Source organism: Cololabis saira, chromosome 21, assembly GCF_033807715.1.
Source record: "Cololabis saira isolate AMF1-May2022 chromosome 21, fColSai1.1, whole genome shotgun sequence".
NCBI classification, from domain to species: domain Eukaryota; kingdom Metazoa; phylum Chordata; class Actinopteri; order Beloniformes; family Belonidae; genus Cololabis; species Cololabis saira.
Genome location: NC_084607.1, coordinates 19710128 through 19727858, shown reverse-complemented (window position 1 = coordinate 19727858; position 17731 = coordinate 19710128). Strand labels below are relative to the sequence as shown.

Here is a 17731-nt window from a genome sequence, read left to right as displayed (position 1 = left end):
ACCGTTTTCAAAGATCCATTTTTGGGTGATTTGAAGAAAAAAAAAAAAAAAAAGACACCCAAAACCAAGTCAAGATGATTCAAGATTCTTTGGAAATGTCACCAAGCAGCTGGGTGTGGAAGCAATGTTGAAGGGCAGGAAAGGGTGTGTCAAAATGAAACCTTCATTACCTCTATGTAGCCTGCCGGTTACGACTTTTTCATTACTTGGTAACTCAGGAGAAATAAACAGGTTGTACATAATAAACAAAAATTAGCCCGAGGCTTAGCTCATCTCATCAAATACTGTAAAAATATTTCATTAGTTTACAAAACCTTTCACTTAGCCTGAATTCTGAATTGATCTGTGTGTCAACACTGTCCCAGGCGATTCTCACGACCCACATCAGTGATATAAATAGAAATGGACACAGAGCCTATTCAAGAGCAAGTGAAAAAGGCACTGATGAAGAGGAGCACAGAGTATAGCGGAAAAATACACTTTCACACTGATGTTCAGCTTCCTGGAATCTCTTCTTACATAACACTAAAGCATGGATTGAAGGAGCCAAGTTAATGATCTTGTGCAGTGCCACAGAGGTTAGAGGGCTATTCAACTAGACTGAAAGCCCAACTTACAGGGGTTTGAGGCCCTGACAAATAAATGGAAATCACCACAAGAATGTTCATTCAGCTTGGCTCGTCAAGAGGGAAAAAACATTAACAAAAACAATGCAAAACTATTTTATCTAACAGGCAAACTTTGTAAAACATATCAATGTTTTCCCTGGGCCTGGGCTGAAAAAAGTGTCACAAATTAAAACAAATTATTTAAAGAAATATATACATTTTAGAAACCCAGGATGCTCGGCCATTAAATAAAGTTGTGTGTCATGTATTTAAATGGCTGCTCTGCCACAAAACAAAACCACTGAATGAACATCCTCCCAAGAGTGGTGAAGGGGATTTTTGTGTTATCAATAGGGCTGAAATGATTCCTCGAATAATTCGAGTAATTCGATTACAAAAAATGATCGAGGAATTTTCTCTGCCTCGAAAAATTGTTTAATTTTGCCAGCTCAAAGCAGGGTGTTTCGCCCTGACTATATTTGATGCGGTACAGCGCGCTGACGCCGCGCACGTAAAGAAAGAAGAATGGCCCAGATGGGAGACACATGTAGCTCAGTGCTTAACTTTTATTTTCAATCCACGCTATATTCTTCTGGTCCATTCTCCTATATGTTCCCCCTCTAACCCGGTACATACATAGGTTCCTCTAAACATCTGTTCCCGCTACAGTTTTAACTAAGAGAAAAGGCAGAAAATGTCAGAAAAATAAAAACGTAATAAAGCTAACTGGGTAGTTTTCATTTCATTTTATCTCTGTAGTCATTCATGGATAAAACAAGCAGCACTGGTGCCTAATGTGCTCCAATACAGCAGGTCTCATGATTTTATTTTGAACACTGCCAAAACTCAAAATCTTATACTTTAACTTAAAACTTAACTAGAACTTAAAATTAAATGAAAGTTCAATTGAAACACGTGGGAAAAACACCTAACCTTTTAAGTTATGTGTGTTATCAGGTTTAATGGCATTTTTAGGAATAAGAAAACGTCTGGTAAGATCCTTAGTTTTTTGAGTGAAGGAAGTGAATTTGGTCAACTGGTGTAAGTTCAGGGTTTTTAAATGCACAGCCATGAACCTACTGTATTATATAATTTAGTCTTAGTGATGTCAATTAACATCTAACATCTTATGTATATTTATAATTGCTCTTTAACTACGGTAACAAAAATATGTTTTATCCGATTACTCGATTAATCGATGGAATTTTCAGTAGAATACTCGATTACTAAAATATTCGATAGCTGCAGCCCTAGTTATCAATATGCACTTAATGTTATTTTGTTTTCTCCTTTCTTAAAAAGAGCTGTTTGTTGCTCTCTTCTTGTCTTCTAATCCACAGAAAGAGTACAGTTGAGTTTTATCTAATATTATCTACTTAACTTTGACCCATCTCTGCACCTGTCCAGACCTCTGGACAGGTGAAAAAGTTAAATTATGCTTTAAGTCATTGTATTCTAAATTAAGTTATTTTCTATTATCTTAAAGTTACCGTTATATCTCTGTGTTAATACATACTGTGTAGAAGGTTAAAGCCTTTAAAGAAAAGTGCTTGTGTATGTATGTGTCTGGGACTGGCAACAAGTAAGAATTTACCATTTTAACCAAATGTATTTAAAATATTGATTTGAAATGTGAAATCAGTATTTTTACCTAAAAAAAAAATTGGAATGGGAATTTTTGTCCATATTGACCAGCTGACCAGGCTCCGTTTTTATAATCAAGGGTTATTTTAGTAGGGATGGAAAATTAAATTGTAAAAATAATTAACCATCAATACCTTTTACATTTCCTTCTTTATATGACACTTAAAACTGAAAAAATGTCAACGATATTGAACAGAGGAATCAACAACAACGAAAAACATTTACCATCCATACACCCATCATCTACAGGCCTCTGAATATTCCTATAAAGGGTCAAGGGGATCCGCTCACTCTACAGCAATCAGCTCAGTTAGTAACACACCTGCCTTGCAGACTTTGGCTACCGTGACACACACACACACATATCTGAGATTATGGGAACCATGTGGGTTGTAAATCTCTGCCCCAAAACCACAGGAGTGATTAGCAGAACCTTGAGGAAAAAACGTGCCAGAATGCCTTCTGCTCCACACACACTCAAGTAATTACCGGTGTACAAATTTTAGTAACCCATAGGGTTAAGGATTTGTCCCAGACAGTGAAAAGAGAGATTAAGTTCTAACATGTTCAAAGAAACATTCACATCCAACAACTCTTACAAAAGTATATAGCTTGAAGACAGTAATTTAGCTTTTAATCCTTTTTGAGGCATCTTCTCTCAGCACAGAATGTATTATGCAGGAATTTCACAAGCTGTAGCTTTCACAAGTCACATCCGTGCCAAAGCAAAACATTTCAGAAAGTTGAGATGTTGTAATTTGGCCTAAGCGCTGCAACATAATGGATCCATCTTGCATCTGAAATGATCAGTCATCGGATAATCTGCATAAGAGCAAAATCACCAAGTTCATCCCTGGTTCCCTACACTGTTACGGATAGAAGATTGCACTTTCCTCTAAAGTACTGAGGCCTATATTTACCAAAGGCCAGGAACAGTGAATTTGGACCATGCAGAGTCCTCAGATTTCCATCCAGCTAGTGCGGTCGGGAAGGATTTGGCTCTCTGATATTAGGACAAGTCCTCTCAGCCTCATTTGACTGCCCACAGATAGAGCCTGGCTCTATCTGCTGTGTCCTTCAGTCACGCTAACACACTACAGTCGGCCGTTACATGTTGCTTTGGTTTTCATGGAAACCGCTCTAAACAGGATCCTGGCTTCAGAAAGACAGATCAGTAGGGGGACATGAGGCTGGACACTTCCACAACAGAAGCATAAAAAACACAAAAGGACACAAGCTTACAGCCAACGTATCAGAAATGAGCATTGCTGCTTGAAAGACAAGAGTTTAAAATTCTCTATCGAAGTCGTGAATAACAGCTTTTAAAGCTACAAAAGTGCATTTATTCTTGAAGTTAGCACACACACAAATAAGACAAAGGCCAACTCTTCATCATACAGCTGTTGTCATTCACTTGACCAGTGGTGCATGTACTGACACATGCTCAGAGCACATGTGAAAACAACTGTGACATCAGAGTGAACAACAGCTGTCCAGCTGGCACTCTGTTTATTCAGTTCAGCCCCAGTTTGGCTGCAACCCTGAACCCAGTCTTCAAGAAAGATATTTACCTTTCATATATTTTGAAATTGCCTGAAATAAAAAAAAATAAAAAACTGCCTGTCTTGTCTACATTTTGGTCATTCAGTTTTCTTATAATTAACTTAATTTATAGGTACCACCCATTAACCGTTATATTTAGTATTATATAGTTAAATCAAGACTGCAGATTAACACACAGTTCACAGTTTAACTATCACTCATTGGGTAATTAAAAAACAAACAAACATAGACAGAACAACAAAGATACAAACCAGAAGCCCCACTGACCCACTTCCACCATCATGAAATATGAAGGCTCTCTGTGAGTCAACACACACACATGCTTTCAGTGGTAAATGGGTGTAGTTAGTTAATTTTTCTGGAAGTGGTGTAACTACATCCTCATAGAACATATACAAATTTATTTATTTTTTCCTTCTTTTATTTAAAACCATAATACTTTAACAAAGCAGTGCTATATTAAATTCAAGACTAATTTTACAATGTATAAGGAGATCACAAAAGGCTCTGTGGGACAAATTATCATCTTCCAAATGAATTTATTCTGCAAGGTAATCCCCTTTGCAGGTCAAAGAAAGTGATAATCTGTTAAAGTAATCAAGTTAATGTTTAATTACACAAGTGTTTACTGTACTGCATTTTTTTTAAATTACAATTAAATTAATATATGGTTGGGGGTCCTTATTGAAGGGTTTTTTCCCTGACAGAAACTGAAAATGCTGCAAGGGCCTCTTCCTCTTTCAATATTCAGTGCTACTAAACTTGTCACTGGCTTTTTGAGTTTTGACAACAGATGGACCAACCGTTTCTGTCACCTGACCCCGTCTCTCTGCACTCTTATTGTAGGCCATGCAAACCCTCTTCACTAACATCCACAGCCTGAATACTTTCAACTGCAGCTTTGATCGAGCAGCTCCAACATACAACTAAGCTGTCTCTTGGAATTTAAACTAATGAAAGGAGATGTAACTACATTTAGTTTAGCTGATCTACATTATATTCAAGCATTGTTTGTTTTCTCAGCAAAGCAGATAATTATCAGCTTCTCAGTTTCAGTCAACACACAAATAAAAACCAAAGATCACTTAACTAACTAGTAAAGAAGCATACACTATTAGGCTAATCCTGGGATCAGGGCCACGGTTGTGGCGGTGTGGTTCATTAATAGCTTTTTAGCTGACTGCATTCACAGGAACGCGATTACAATTAGCTTGTTCCAGCCTCTCAGTCTACCAAACAGATTCCAGGTGTGTCAAACAACCTTTTGTACATTTATCTTACTTTGCCTGAGTGTACAGGATGACTCATATGATTTGTGAACAAGACTGGCTCTCCATTTGCAAGAATGGACCCTGGGTGCTATAAAAGTGACCTCAAAACATGAGAACGCTAGGTTGCCTTTTATATTTCGTTAAAGCAGCAGCTGCAGCTTTTCACACCTTTTATTCTAGAGCTAAACGCAAACACACCCAAAAGGTTTATTTTCACTTTGCAGCAAGGTCCTCCCACTTATTAAAAACTAACTGCAGCAAACTCATAAAAACAGGATTTCAAAAATAGGAAAAAGCTACAATGATCCCATATTGAGAAATAATTATTTAGAAAGTTTAGTTCAATGTTCCTCTCTTTAGTGGGAAAGAAAATCCTGGTGACTGCACTTCTCTACAACACAACAGTAAAAACTAATTAGGTTTTTGTTGAAACTCGACTTTTTACAAGACATCTTCATACTTTCCCTTAAGAGATGGGAGGTATCTGCAATCACTCTTCAGTGCACAAGGTAATAATTCCTTTCCTGACAAACCCCCAAATACCTTCCCCTCGCCTGAAAGCGGTTGACATCAAAGATGACAGCTCTGGGTACAACAGCATTCCTCCACATGCAGAAACATTACTGGAGGGGTGATGACCGCGCCTAGAGCACATACTGAGATGCAGAGCAAGAAAGACTAAATGAAAAGTATAATGGGAGATACTAGAGCTGCAAGGACAGTGTGCATATTCAAAACTAAATCCAAGCCTTGGCTGTATTTTATGCTTATAAATTGTAAAAAGGAAAAGAAAATACAGGGTCTGTAAAGCCAAAACTATGATATGAGCTGTATTTTTACCCTGCGCAAGGCTTCCCAGTTCCCAATAGAGCATACCAACTGACTCATGAGGCTGACTCATCAAAACCCCAAGATATTTACAGAGTTAAAAAAAAAAAACATAAAAAAACTGCACTACATTTTCTGTTTAAAAGCAAAGTCAATGATTAAACTTAAGATGAGCGGAAAGAAATAAGCTGTACAATGAAAAGTTATTTCTATACACACAAAACAAAAAGAAAAATCAACTCAAAAATGAGTCATGGATAAATAACAGCAAACATAATACAGCAACATAAAAATATTTAACATTAGGATCAGGACTGATCTCACTCTGATTTCAAAGGAACCCCCAGACAAAGGCAAACATAATATGAAGAACCGGGTGGAAACTGGTGGACTTTGCTAGTGCAGAGTCTTAAAATAGCTTGAAATGCAGCAGCAGTGTCTCAAAAACACCTTTGCTCCATGCTTAATTCATTCTGTGCATTGCCAGGAATCAGACATGATAAACATTGCATCACTAAAATACAATGACCTGGATGTTTGATATTGTAGCCAGTGTCCTGCAGCGGAGCACTAAGGTCTCACCTGAGAGAGTAAGTATAACCGGTGTTCTCTGGAGCACACTGTGGAGGAGTATATGTGTGTAGCTGAGAAAAATCCATGGTCATTCTTCTTTGTTTAGACTGAAAGAGTTAGGATGCAAGAAAGAGGACTCCTTTAGTCACAGCTGACATTTCAGGAGAAGAATAACAAGCAGGAACTTCTACATGCATTCATATAATGGCATTGTTCAGTCTGTCTCTTGCAGGTTCTGCAAGTGAGCTCAAATTCTGCCACATTTAAATGCTTTTTAAGAACACATTGCAGACTCCGTACCGATATTAAAAACAATACAGCACTAAGAAATTCCCTGCCTCTTCTCTAATCAATTCCTGCACCATTCACCGGGCAGGACTCCAGAAAAACACAAGCTCCAGTTAGTCCTACACTATACAACAATCTCAGAAAGCCCACTGCAGGCAGACGCTAATGAGAGTTACTGGACATTCCACTTCCTCGGAAAGACAACAATGCTACTGTGAGATAGAGTTGGCCAACCTCTTCCTGCATGATGGCTCTGGCTGACGGAGGCAAAGCTTTGATGAATGATGGGTCTCTTCTCCTCTTGTCAGAAAACAGGCTTCAGCTGAGAGAAGAGGCTGGTGGAGACAGCACAGTGACGTTCTTCTTTCTATTTGTATTAAGCAGACTACCCACCAGGACAGCTTTCCCTACAGTGACTGCTTGATTGAGCTTGGCATTATGAAAGCCAGTAAAACAGCAGAGGGGTGGGCGGGGCGGACTCTAAAGCAATGGGAGGGAACGGCCTGAGGGCGAAGCTTCTTGGGAGTGAAACCTGCTTTTTATGAACATGCTTTGAAAATGTCATGTTACCACAAAACACTCCCAGTTAGCAACTTCCCACCTTGCTCAATAAAACCTTATGTACTCATATGGCTGTTATCCAATGAATTACTTTTATTATAATCCCCCTAAAATGAAGGAGTAAATCTCCCTATGGGACAAATAAAATAAAAATAAATAATAAATAAATAAATAATTTTGAAAGATGTAGCTGCAGGAGTAGTATTGGCACAGGTTTCTAGTATTTTATACACCTTTTTATATCATTGCAAACGCTAAAAAAAAGTCAATATAATCAAAAACTAAACACTTAAGCCATTGAATATACAGTTAAAAGCTTAAAAGGAAAAGTTAGAGCACTTTTTTTAAGTCTTAATGGAATATCTGTGATACACTTTACATTACATTGATACAGTACAAAAGGGCTCTTTTCACCCATGTATCTTGACCTCTGTGCTTCTTTATAAAGTGGTGTTACAGCTTTGCAGGACCACTTGCAAGGTACAGCTTATACAGCATGAACTGACAAAGTTGAATAAATCCAATCTGTTAATGCTCTGTGATGTCAGTACTCTGCAAATCAAAACAGCTAATTAAATGAGAAATGTTAAGGCGTTGGCAGTCTCAGAGTAATATGTATCTTTTCACTAACTTTTTTTTTGTTTGTTTGTTTTATTAGACTGCACTTCAAGCGCCATGTAAGGACAAGCAGACCGAGGGTAATTCTTTCCAGTTTACAGAAAAAGGTTTAAGCCTTAGTCCATATGACATAGTCAATATAATAGTTTCTGATTCTTATGGCTGGCCAGATCAGGCATGTACGGACATACCACCACATGCATGTGACCAACAATATCATCAAAAGGGAGACTGCTGTCAAAACTTTCTCAGCAATTCAATCAAGCAGAAGGACAAAAAAGAGAATAAGAACCAGAAAAAAACTTTAAATTAATGACTTTTGGCAAAATCCTCCACTAAATTCTCAACACATAATCTCTGATCAAATCCTCATCCAAGTCTCCAAGCCGAAAAGAGGGATAAAAGGAAACAAATACCTAAAAGCCAAGGGAACTACTTAAAATCAGTCAGGATTATTATTTTTCTCCCACGTGTCAGCTGGGTGCAATGAATCTCAATGCAAGAATAGGATGTGGGCTTTCACAATAAACACCAAAACTTCCTGCAGAGCAATAACTGGACTATAACTTTGAGCTCACTTACCAAAGAGACAGGCTGAACAACAACAAAAAAACAGTAATCATTGCAAATACCATGCAGCACAACCAGGGGCGAAAATCCCGGGGGGGACAGGGGGGACAAGTCCCCCCCATTAGTAAAGCTGTCCCCCCCTAGAATAATTTGAGACAGAATTAATAATTTTGGAACAATGCAGTAGTATTTAGTAGTGATGCACCAAAATGAAAATTTGTGGCCGAAACCGAAATAAAAAAAAATAATAATAAACAGTAAAATCCCATTACACTTAAAACAAGTCATCACCAGAAAAATAACTTGTTATTTGACAATTTTCACCTGTTTCAAGTAAATTTTCACTTGAAATAAGTAGAAAAATCTGCCAGTGGAACAAGATTTATCTTATAAGCAAAACAATCTTGTTCCACTGGCAGATTTTTCTACTTATTTTAAGTGAAAATCTACTTGAAACAGGTGAAAAGTGATGTTTTCCAGTGATGAGTCTTTTAAACTAAGTTTTTTAACTAAAAATGAGACATTTTAACTAGAAATAAGACAAATATTCTTGTTAAGATTTTGGGTTTTTGCAGTGTATTATGTCAGATGTGCTGTATTATTGCCACCTTCCACCTAATACCATTGTTTTGTATTACTCTAAGAAAGGTCTTCTGCCTGTTTGCGAGATAGAGTTGAAAATGTCAAAATGCTGTATTAAAGGAAGGCTAAAACTTTTATTCCTTGTCCCCCCCTGGATGTATTCTCTAAAATGTTACTGTTTATTGTCCCCCCCAACTATGAAACGGGATTTTCGCCCCTGAGCACAACGACTAGTGCCGTAGTTTACCTCACAACCGCATCACATCACACGTTTGTTTTGCTGCCTCCTTTAGGGTGATTTATGGTTCCGCGTTACACCAACGCCGAAGGGCACGCGGCGACGCGCACCGTACGGCGCGCGTCGCCGCGTATCCTACGCCGTACCCCACGGCGTAGTCTCTGCGTAGATTTAACGCGGGACCATAATTCAGGCTTTACGCAAACCACCTGCGACAACCCGGCAAACAGCTGAGTCCTAGCTGAGACTGGGCCAGCTACTGTCAAAACACTGGTCCAGACTGACGCCGTCTTACAACCAGCAAGCATGGGGTTACTCTGGTTTAGAAACGCAGACTGTCCGGCTGAATAACATGCAGTCCAGTCACGTTCTCACGTTGCGCTGCTAAATTTAGTTACACGCATTTAGACGAAGACGTCAATCACACAGCGCTGACATGATCGACGCACCGAATCAATACGGCATCAGAAACGTTCATTCAAAACGCCTCAATCATGTTTCTCCAAAAACTATAAACGTATTATATATTTAATAACTGATAATCTAGCAGTTTAGCAAAAAAACAAAAACCTATTAATAAAATAAGGCCCGGGATTGCGTCGGCTGTCAAAACAGTTGTTTGGTAGAGGAGAACAGCAAGGACAAACTAAATCCACGTAAAATGCAAAATACACATTAACAGCAACAAAAATGCGGCAACATTAAGATGTCACTCGTAGTAGCATGTCAACTTGCCCGCGTGGTTTGAACCCATGAATGTTGTTATTCTTTAGAAACGTAGTCCCAAAGAAGCAGATGCGCGCATGTCCGGCACGTAGGAAGCGCAAAGCTGTGCCAGCATCCCGCCGCTCCGATCCCCTTAAATTATTATAATGCAGATCCGCACACCCGACGGTTATATGTTTTGTCCAGTGGAAATATCAGAAAGTTTGCAAGCAGCTCGTAACTGTTACTGCTACTGCACAACAGGAAGATTTCCAAAATGGCTTCCTAAGCGTAACAAAGCCAGAAGGATCTCTCCGGAGCTGATCCTCCCACTCCCGGGCCGCTGCTGGCGGCCAGCGCGCTCAGTTTGAATCTGTTGGAGGGAAGCGGCGCTGCAGGGATCAGTGTGGCGCTGCTGCCGCTTAGTGCTTAGTACACGACTAGGGGGACAACTCCCTGGGAAATAAATAAGGGAAACCTCATCGGCAGCCTACAAACTGAGACAAAAACAATGGAAATTACGAGAATAAAGTCATAATAATATGAAAATAAAGTCGTAAAATTACGAGAATAAAGTGTTAATATTACGAGAATAAAGTCGTAATATTTTGAGAATAAAGTCGTAATATTAAATATATTATAAATATATAAATATAAATTCACAAGATGCTCAATATTCCTCATTTTAACACAGGGAGAAGACTACGACGGAGTATTAGGGCCAAACTAAGACAAAAAAATTACGAGAATAAAGTCATAATATTACGAGAATAAAGTCGTAATATTTTGAGAATAAAGTCTTAATATTACGAGAATAAAGTCATAATATTAAGAGAATAAAGTCATAATATTACGAGAATAAAGTTGTAATATGATGAGAATAAAGTCGTAAAATTATGAGAATAAAGTCATAATATTACGAGAATAAAGTCGTAATATTTTGAGAATAAAGTCTTAATATTACGAGAATAAAGTCGTAATATTAAATATATTATATATATATAACTTCACAAGATGCTGCTCAATATTCCTAATTTTAACACAGGGAGAAGACTGCTCTTCCTGTTAGAATTCTCATAAATTACCACTTTATTTTCATAATATTACGACTTTATTAGCATAAATTACGACTTTATTCTCGTAATATTACGACTTTATTCTCGATAATATTACGACTTTATTCTCGTAATGTTACGACTTTATTCTCGTAATATTACGACTTTATTCTATTACGACTTTATTCTCGCAACATTACGACTTTATTCTGGTAAATTTACGACTTTATTATCATTATATTATGACTTTATTCTCGTAATTTCAATTTTTTTTTTTTGTCTTAGTTTGGCCCTAATACTCCGTCGTAGAAGACTGCTCTTCCTACGGAAGAGTATTAGGGCCATGCAAGAGAAAAAAAATTTGAGAGTGGAAGATTTTTTTTATTGTGCACTTCGAGAAAAAAGTCGTAATGTCGTGAATAAAGTCAAAATTTCGCTTTTTTTCCTCAGCATTTCAACTTGTATTTTTCTCCTGCCTGGCCCAATACTCTTCCGTAGTTCCTTCTTCGAAATAGACACAGTTGTTTGCACAATCGCTTTAAAGTCCTTATACTGATAATAATTCCATGCTGATGTGCCAAAAGGTGAAGTATTTCCTTATTTGTGAAACCGATACCAAAATATAACTTCACAAGATGCTCAATATTCCTCATTTTAACACAGGGAGAAGACTGCTCAGAGTTCTCATAAATTACGACTTTATTCTCGTAATATTACGACTTTATTCTCGTAATTTTACGACTTCATTCTCGTAATATTACGACTTTATTCTCGTAATATTACGACTTAATTCTCGTAACTTTACGACTTAATTCTCGTAATATTACGACTTTATTCTCTTAATTTTACGACTTTATTCTCTTAATTTTACGGCTTTATTCTCATAATTTTACGACTTTATTCTCGTAATGTTACGACTTTATTCTATTACGACTTTATTCTCGTAATATTGCGACTTTATTCTCATAATATTACGACTTTATTCTCATAATATTACGACTTTATTCTCGTAATATTACGACTTTATTCTCGTAATGTTACGACTTTATTCTCGTAATGTTACGACTTTATTCTCGTAATGTTACGACTTTATTCTATTACGACTTTATTCTCGTAATATTGCGACTTTATTCTCATAATATTACGACTTTATTCTCATAATATTACGACTTTATTCTCATAATATTACGACTTTATTCTATTACGACTTTATTCTCGCAATATTATGGCTTTATTCTCGTAATTTTACGACTTTATTCTCATTATATTATGACTTTATTTTCGTAATTTCCAAAAATGTTTTGTCTTAGTTTGGCCCTAATACTCCGTCGTAGCAACCTTCACCCTTCCTGGCTTGTTGAATTTTTTTAGCCCCTTTTTTTGTGAGTGAAACGATTTTTTTTTTACTATTTTACTCGAACCTGAATTGAATTACATGCATATTCTTGAATGCCATGCACACATGGAAAACAAATTATTATCCAGCAATTCACTTTAATACAAAATAACAAAATTAACTGAATAAAATAAGTATCTTTCTTAAACAGAAACCTGTCCTTCAAATTGTATAAATTAATATACAAACAATAGAAAGAAAGCAGAACATCCATTCTGTAATAGTGCACATTTTTAGTGCAATAACAAAAGTGCAAATAGAAAGTCTGTAGAAAACGTGTAAACATATTTGTGCCTCAGAGGCCATGACTATAGGCTACAGTTGTAGTAAAACTGAAGAAAAAAAAAAACTTATGAACTCAACAGCTAAATGCCATTTTCCATTGGCATTTTATGACTATTTTTTGACTCTCACAGTAATACGGGACAAAGTGTGTCCCTTTTCAGCTCAATACGGGACGCGTACTTTAGTTTATAAATACGGGACGATTCCATTTTTCAAGGGATGGTTGGCAACCCTAGACAGGACTCACATTTAACTGTTGAAGCCTGGAGGGAACCTTAATGCATCTCATTTGCGTCTGCCACAAAAATAATGTAATACAGGGCTTTAAAATAGCTTTACATCCTAGAACACACCGTTGACTCTTCTAATTCTTTGACTAGAGTGAAAAGAAAAGTTGGTATGTGGACATTTGCAATATTAGAATTACATTGTTATAGTTAAGCTTTGAAAGCAGCCAATAAACTATTACAAAATACTGCAAAAAAGTTAATCCAATGCTGTTTCTACACAATGGCCAATTTCAACACTAATCAAAAAAAAATTCTACCGAGGAAACAACATACACAGACATGCATTTCTGTTTCATACTTTGAAGATATGCCACTTGGACCAAGAATAATCAGACTCTGTTTGCTTTTGTGCTTATTATAAACCAATTACCATTTAGTTACAGAGACCAATGGATGTTCAACAAAGAGCAAAAATACATAACCATCTATCCCTTTACTGTACTCCATCCTATTAAGAGTCACAGGGGAGTGCTGAAGCCTAACTGTTATTGAGGGAGCGGCAGTATACACCTGCTACCCCAGAGACAGGTGTTCAGAGGGTTAAATACAAACCTTTTAGATCACTCACTTTGTAGAGGAAGCTGACTGAATACACTTTTTGGTTTGAAAGAAAAAAACTTTTTTTCTATACACAATGCTTCATTTCTGGCAAAAAGATAACAAGTCACATGACCATAACTAATGAGAAAAAATATTCCCAATACATGTAGAATAAAGAAGAAAGAAAAAAAATAAGATAAGATAAGATAGTCCTTTATTACTCCCTCAATGGGGAAACTCACGTGTTAGCAGCAGTACACTTAACACACACACACACACACACACACACACACACACACACACACACACACACACACACACACACACACACGCAAGGAAGGGGGTAAAAAGGTAAAAAAGTAAAAGATATATATAATTACAAAATATGGACAGTATATACATTCTAGTGGAGATAAAAATAAAAAATATAAGATAAAAAATAGTGCAAAGGAAAGAAAAACAGTGCAAAAAAGCAGGTAGAATGAGTGTGAGGTAGACAGGTATTGCATGGATATTGCACATGTGATTATTGCACATCTAGTTATTGCAACTTTATAATAACCAACCAACTACACTGATATACCAAACATTCTCATTTGTAGACAGATCCAGCTCAAAACAATCTCTTATAAGAATCTCATTAACATCTTAATTTGGCCTGTACGGTAACAAATATCCTTGAAAGAACATTTCAAGCAAGTACTTCACAGAAATAGAGAAGTGTCTTTGTGAGAAGAATAGGATCCCCACAAAGTCACAAATCTGTCTCACAAGGTTTGACAATCTCTACAAGATAAAACACACTACTCTTAATAAAAAAAATATGACCGACTAAAGTAGAAAGAACCAATTTGCAAGTGCATCAAGTAGCCTAAACACAGTGTATTTACATCAAAACAGCCAAAACCTGAGCTCAAAAGCAACTAAATATGCAATGTATGCTGCATTATTTATTCACATCACATTAGCACTACATTTGTATGCTATAATGACTAGTCAATTTCAGTTTTCTATCATTTGAAAAGTGTTGTAACGGAATCATCCGACCTACACAATGAAAACAGGTGTGTTTATCACAGAGGCATGTTCATATTGTGACATCACCTTTCACCGCTGGAAAAACTAGTTTCTGCAAAAAAGTAACAGTATTTGCAACTGTGACTTTGTCCTCTGCTCTGTGTATGATCCCTCTGAAGTGTTGAGTGGAGGTGTCAGTGTCAGTTATTATTGAGCCTGAATGCACCATGAGTGGGCAAGGGCGCCCCCTGCTGGACAGGCTTTAAACCGTCACCCACACTGTGAATCCAAACTCAATGAAACCTTTGGACTCAAAAAGACAATATGAGTTTCCGTCAAAGATTTAACAACTGCACTGTCGACACCCTTTTTTAACCGAGATTTTTTTTTTAAATTATTTAACCCCCACTTTTTTTGACCAAGCCAGTTATCGACCAACCTTAAACCAAGGACACATCATGCACACTCACGTTAATAATTACTGAATTAAGTACTGCATTGAAATGAAACAGCGCTAAAAACAGATCATGTATGTTTAGCTGTGAGAACTTTTAACTCCAGATAGAAGGTTAAACATCTTTTAATTTACAAGAAGAAAGGGAGAGGCATTTTGCAGAGAATTATTCGAAGAAACCCCCAAAAAAACTAGTTTTAACGTCTGTATACCCGAAACAAAGTGAGCTACAACACATCCATACGATATACTGAACTACACAACAAAACTAAAAAGACCAAGAAAAAAGTTGATATTACAAGTTAGCTTGAGCTTCTCGTCACCGCTCAAAAGGACGCGTGACACCATTTTACATGCACACTATTAAACAGGAGTGAGACTACTCACATATTGACGGTGTCTGCGGAGTGTGGGGAGGTATTTTATTGCGCTTGTTGTTTCACAAACAATTGTACAGTTACTTGAAAAGAGGACCTTGCTCCAACGCTAGTCTTATCCTTCATACTTTCCGGCGCTGATGCGCGCGGCACCGGGAGCGTCATGTGCTCGGCCCATAAATGGTCAAAATGACCATATATGGGATCTATTCAAATTCCTGAAACCACGCCCCGATCCTGATTTTAAAATAGCGTCATCAAGGGAACTACTTCATGAGAATGACAACTGAAATCACAGTTTACAGCATATTTCTCTGTCCATCAAGGAAATCCAAACTAAAATATGACCTTAATATGAACTTAAGTGTTGTTCTCTATAATCAAAGCCTTTGGTTGACCGTTAAAAGTAATAATCATGGTCTCTAAATTGGTCGTTGATATAATTATTAACGGAAAAAAGAGTTGTTAATGTAATTGGGATACTTATTTTTAATCTGTGCTTGGAAAGACACATACCAGAGTAATATATTTTTATATTTTACCCTGGGAATGTGGTTCTCCATTACTCACTATTTACATAGCCTTCTTTTGCTTTCCATTACATGTAGCTTTATTTTGCTTTTGTTAAATTAGTTGGGTCATCTACTGTTTGGCCTTCGGCAGGAGGGTCCCCCCTTATGAGCCTGGTCCTGCTCAAGGTTTCTTCCCTCCTAAAGGGGAGTTTTTCCTTGCCTCTGTTTGGCTCTTTAAGGCTTTTCTCCCACTAGGGGAGTTTTTACCTGCCATTGTTTATGTAATAATTGCTCAGGGGTTTATGTTTATGTTCATGTTCTGGATCTCTGCAAAGCGTCTAGACACAACATCTGTTGTATTAGACGCTATATAAATAAAATTGAATTGAATTGAATTGTTTGTCCAGTTTGCATTGTTCTGTTTCTTACTTGCTTTTTGTTTACCAGCTCAGTATAACATATTACCTTATGTAAGATGACCATGTGGGGGCTGGATCACCTGTTGAGGGCATACCCTAGTCTAAAAATCTAGAAGTACCACAAGCACATTTAAATCTGTTTTGTTGGTACCTACATCTTTAAAGATGTGGGCCTAATTCATCAGGCTAGACATACCCCACCTTTCACCTGATAACGGTTTGGCTCCAACAAACTGTGATCCTGACTAGGCAGGTATTGTAAATAGATGCATGTATGTATGTATGTATGTATGTATGTATGTATGTATGTATGTATGTATGTATGTATGTATGTATGTATGTATGTATGTATGTATGTATGTATGTATGTATGTATGTATGTATGTATGTATGTATGTATGTATGTATGTATGTATGTATGTATGTACGGTATGTATGTATGTATGCATGCATGCATGCATGCATGCATGCATGTATGTATGTATGTATGTATGTATGTATGTATGTATGTATGTATGTATGTATGTGCGTGCGTGCGTGCGTGCGTGCGTGCGTGCGTGCGTGCGTGCGTGCGTGCGTGCGTGCGTGCGTGCATGTGTGTTTGTGCGTTTATATATGTACTGTATGCTGTCTGATGTCTTTTAAATGTTGAGTTGATGGTTAAAATACATACCAGCATGCCCAAGAAAAAAAAACTCCTAATATTTCAGCAGTCTGTTCTATGTTTGTTTTCCATTACTGCTCCGATGCTAGTTTCAGTGACCCTTGTTTAAATATCCAAGACTCATTGGAGCCTGAACTATGTATTTTGACCTGAAGACAAAACCTGAAAAACTGGTTGATAATGGGAATGGCTAGTTTGCAACACCATTGTCCCTGAGATCACGTGATGAATTTATGTGAAAGGGAAGATTACTAAAAGCCTACACTTAGTAGAGCTCTGTGCTCCTGGTTCACAGTGTACATGTTTAGTCTCCAATCAAACACAATGAAAATCTTTATTTTTATACTGTGTTTATGCTATCTTCTTCCTGTGAAGGCTGAAGACATGGATCGCTGTAAGTACACTAAAGACAACATTTATCTTAATCTTCTTAGTTCTTGTTTGATTGAGTTCTGCTGGACAGGAGCTCTAGTCGGTTATCTGTTTTATTTTGATCAGATTCTCGTTGTGAGAGCTGTCTTGCAGCGGCACGAGGTACGCCTGATTCAACTTGCCTCAGAGCTTTTCATTTCTTACTTATATCTGAGCAGCACATTTTCCTTGCATGACTTTGTATTTCCGTTGAGAAACAGAGAGAAAATAACAATATAAGCATATTGCCTTCCAGAACTGG

At 37.2% G+C, this 17731-nt stretch overlaps 1 protein-coding gene across 7 annotated transcripts in view; it reads right to left on the bottom strand.

Annotated features, from left to right (window-relative positions):
* The window catches only part of sun1b (Sad1 and UNC84 domain containing 1b), a 33192-nt gene extending 17600 nt beyond the window's left edge, over positions 1-15592 (bottom strand). For 3 of the 7 annotated variants that reach the window (XM_061712741.1, XM_061712743.1, XM_061712744.1), the window contains exons 1-2: positions 7010-7404; positions 6497-6594 (exon numbers count right to left, since the gene is read on the bottom strand). In XM_061712741.1, the coding sequence (XP_061568725.1) occupies positions 6497-6594; positions 7010-7021 (110 nt within the window). In that variant the 5' untranslated portion in view covers positions 7022-7404. Of the gene's footprint in view, positions 1-6496; positions 6595-7009; positions 7561-10079; positions 10348-15473 lie in introns of those variants that run through there. The other 4 variants (XM_061712739.1, XM_061712740.1, XM_061712738.1 and 1 more) reach the window with 4 other exon arrangements.
* Between the last annotated feature and the right edge of the window lie 2139 nt (positions 15593-17731).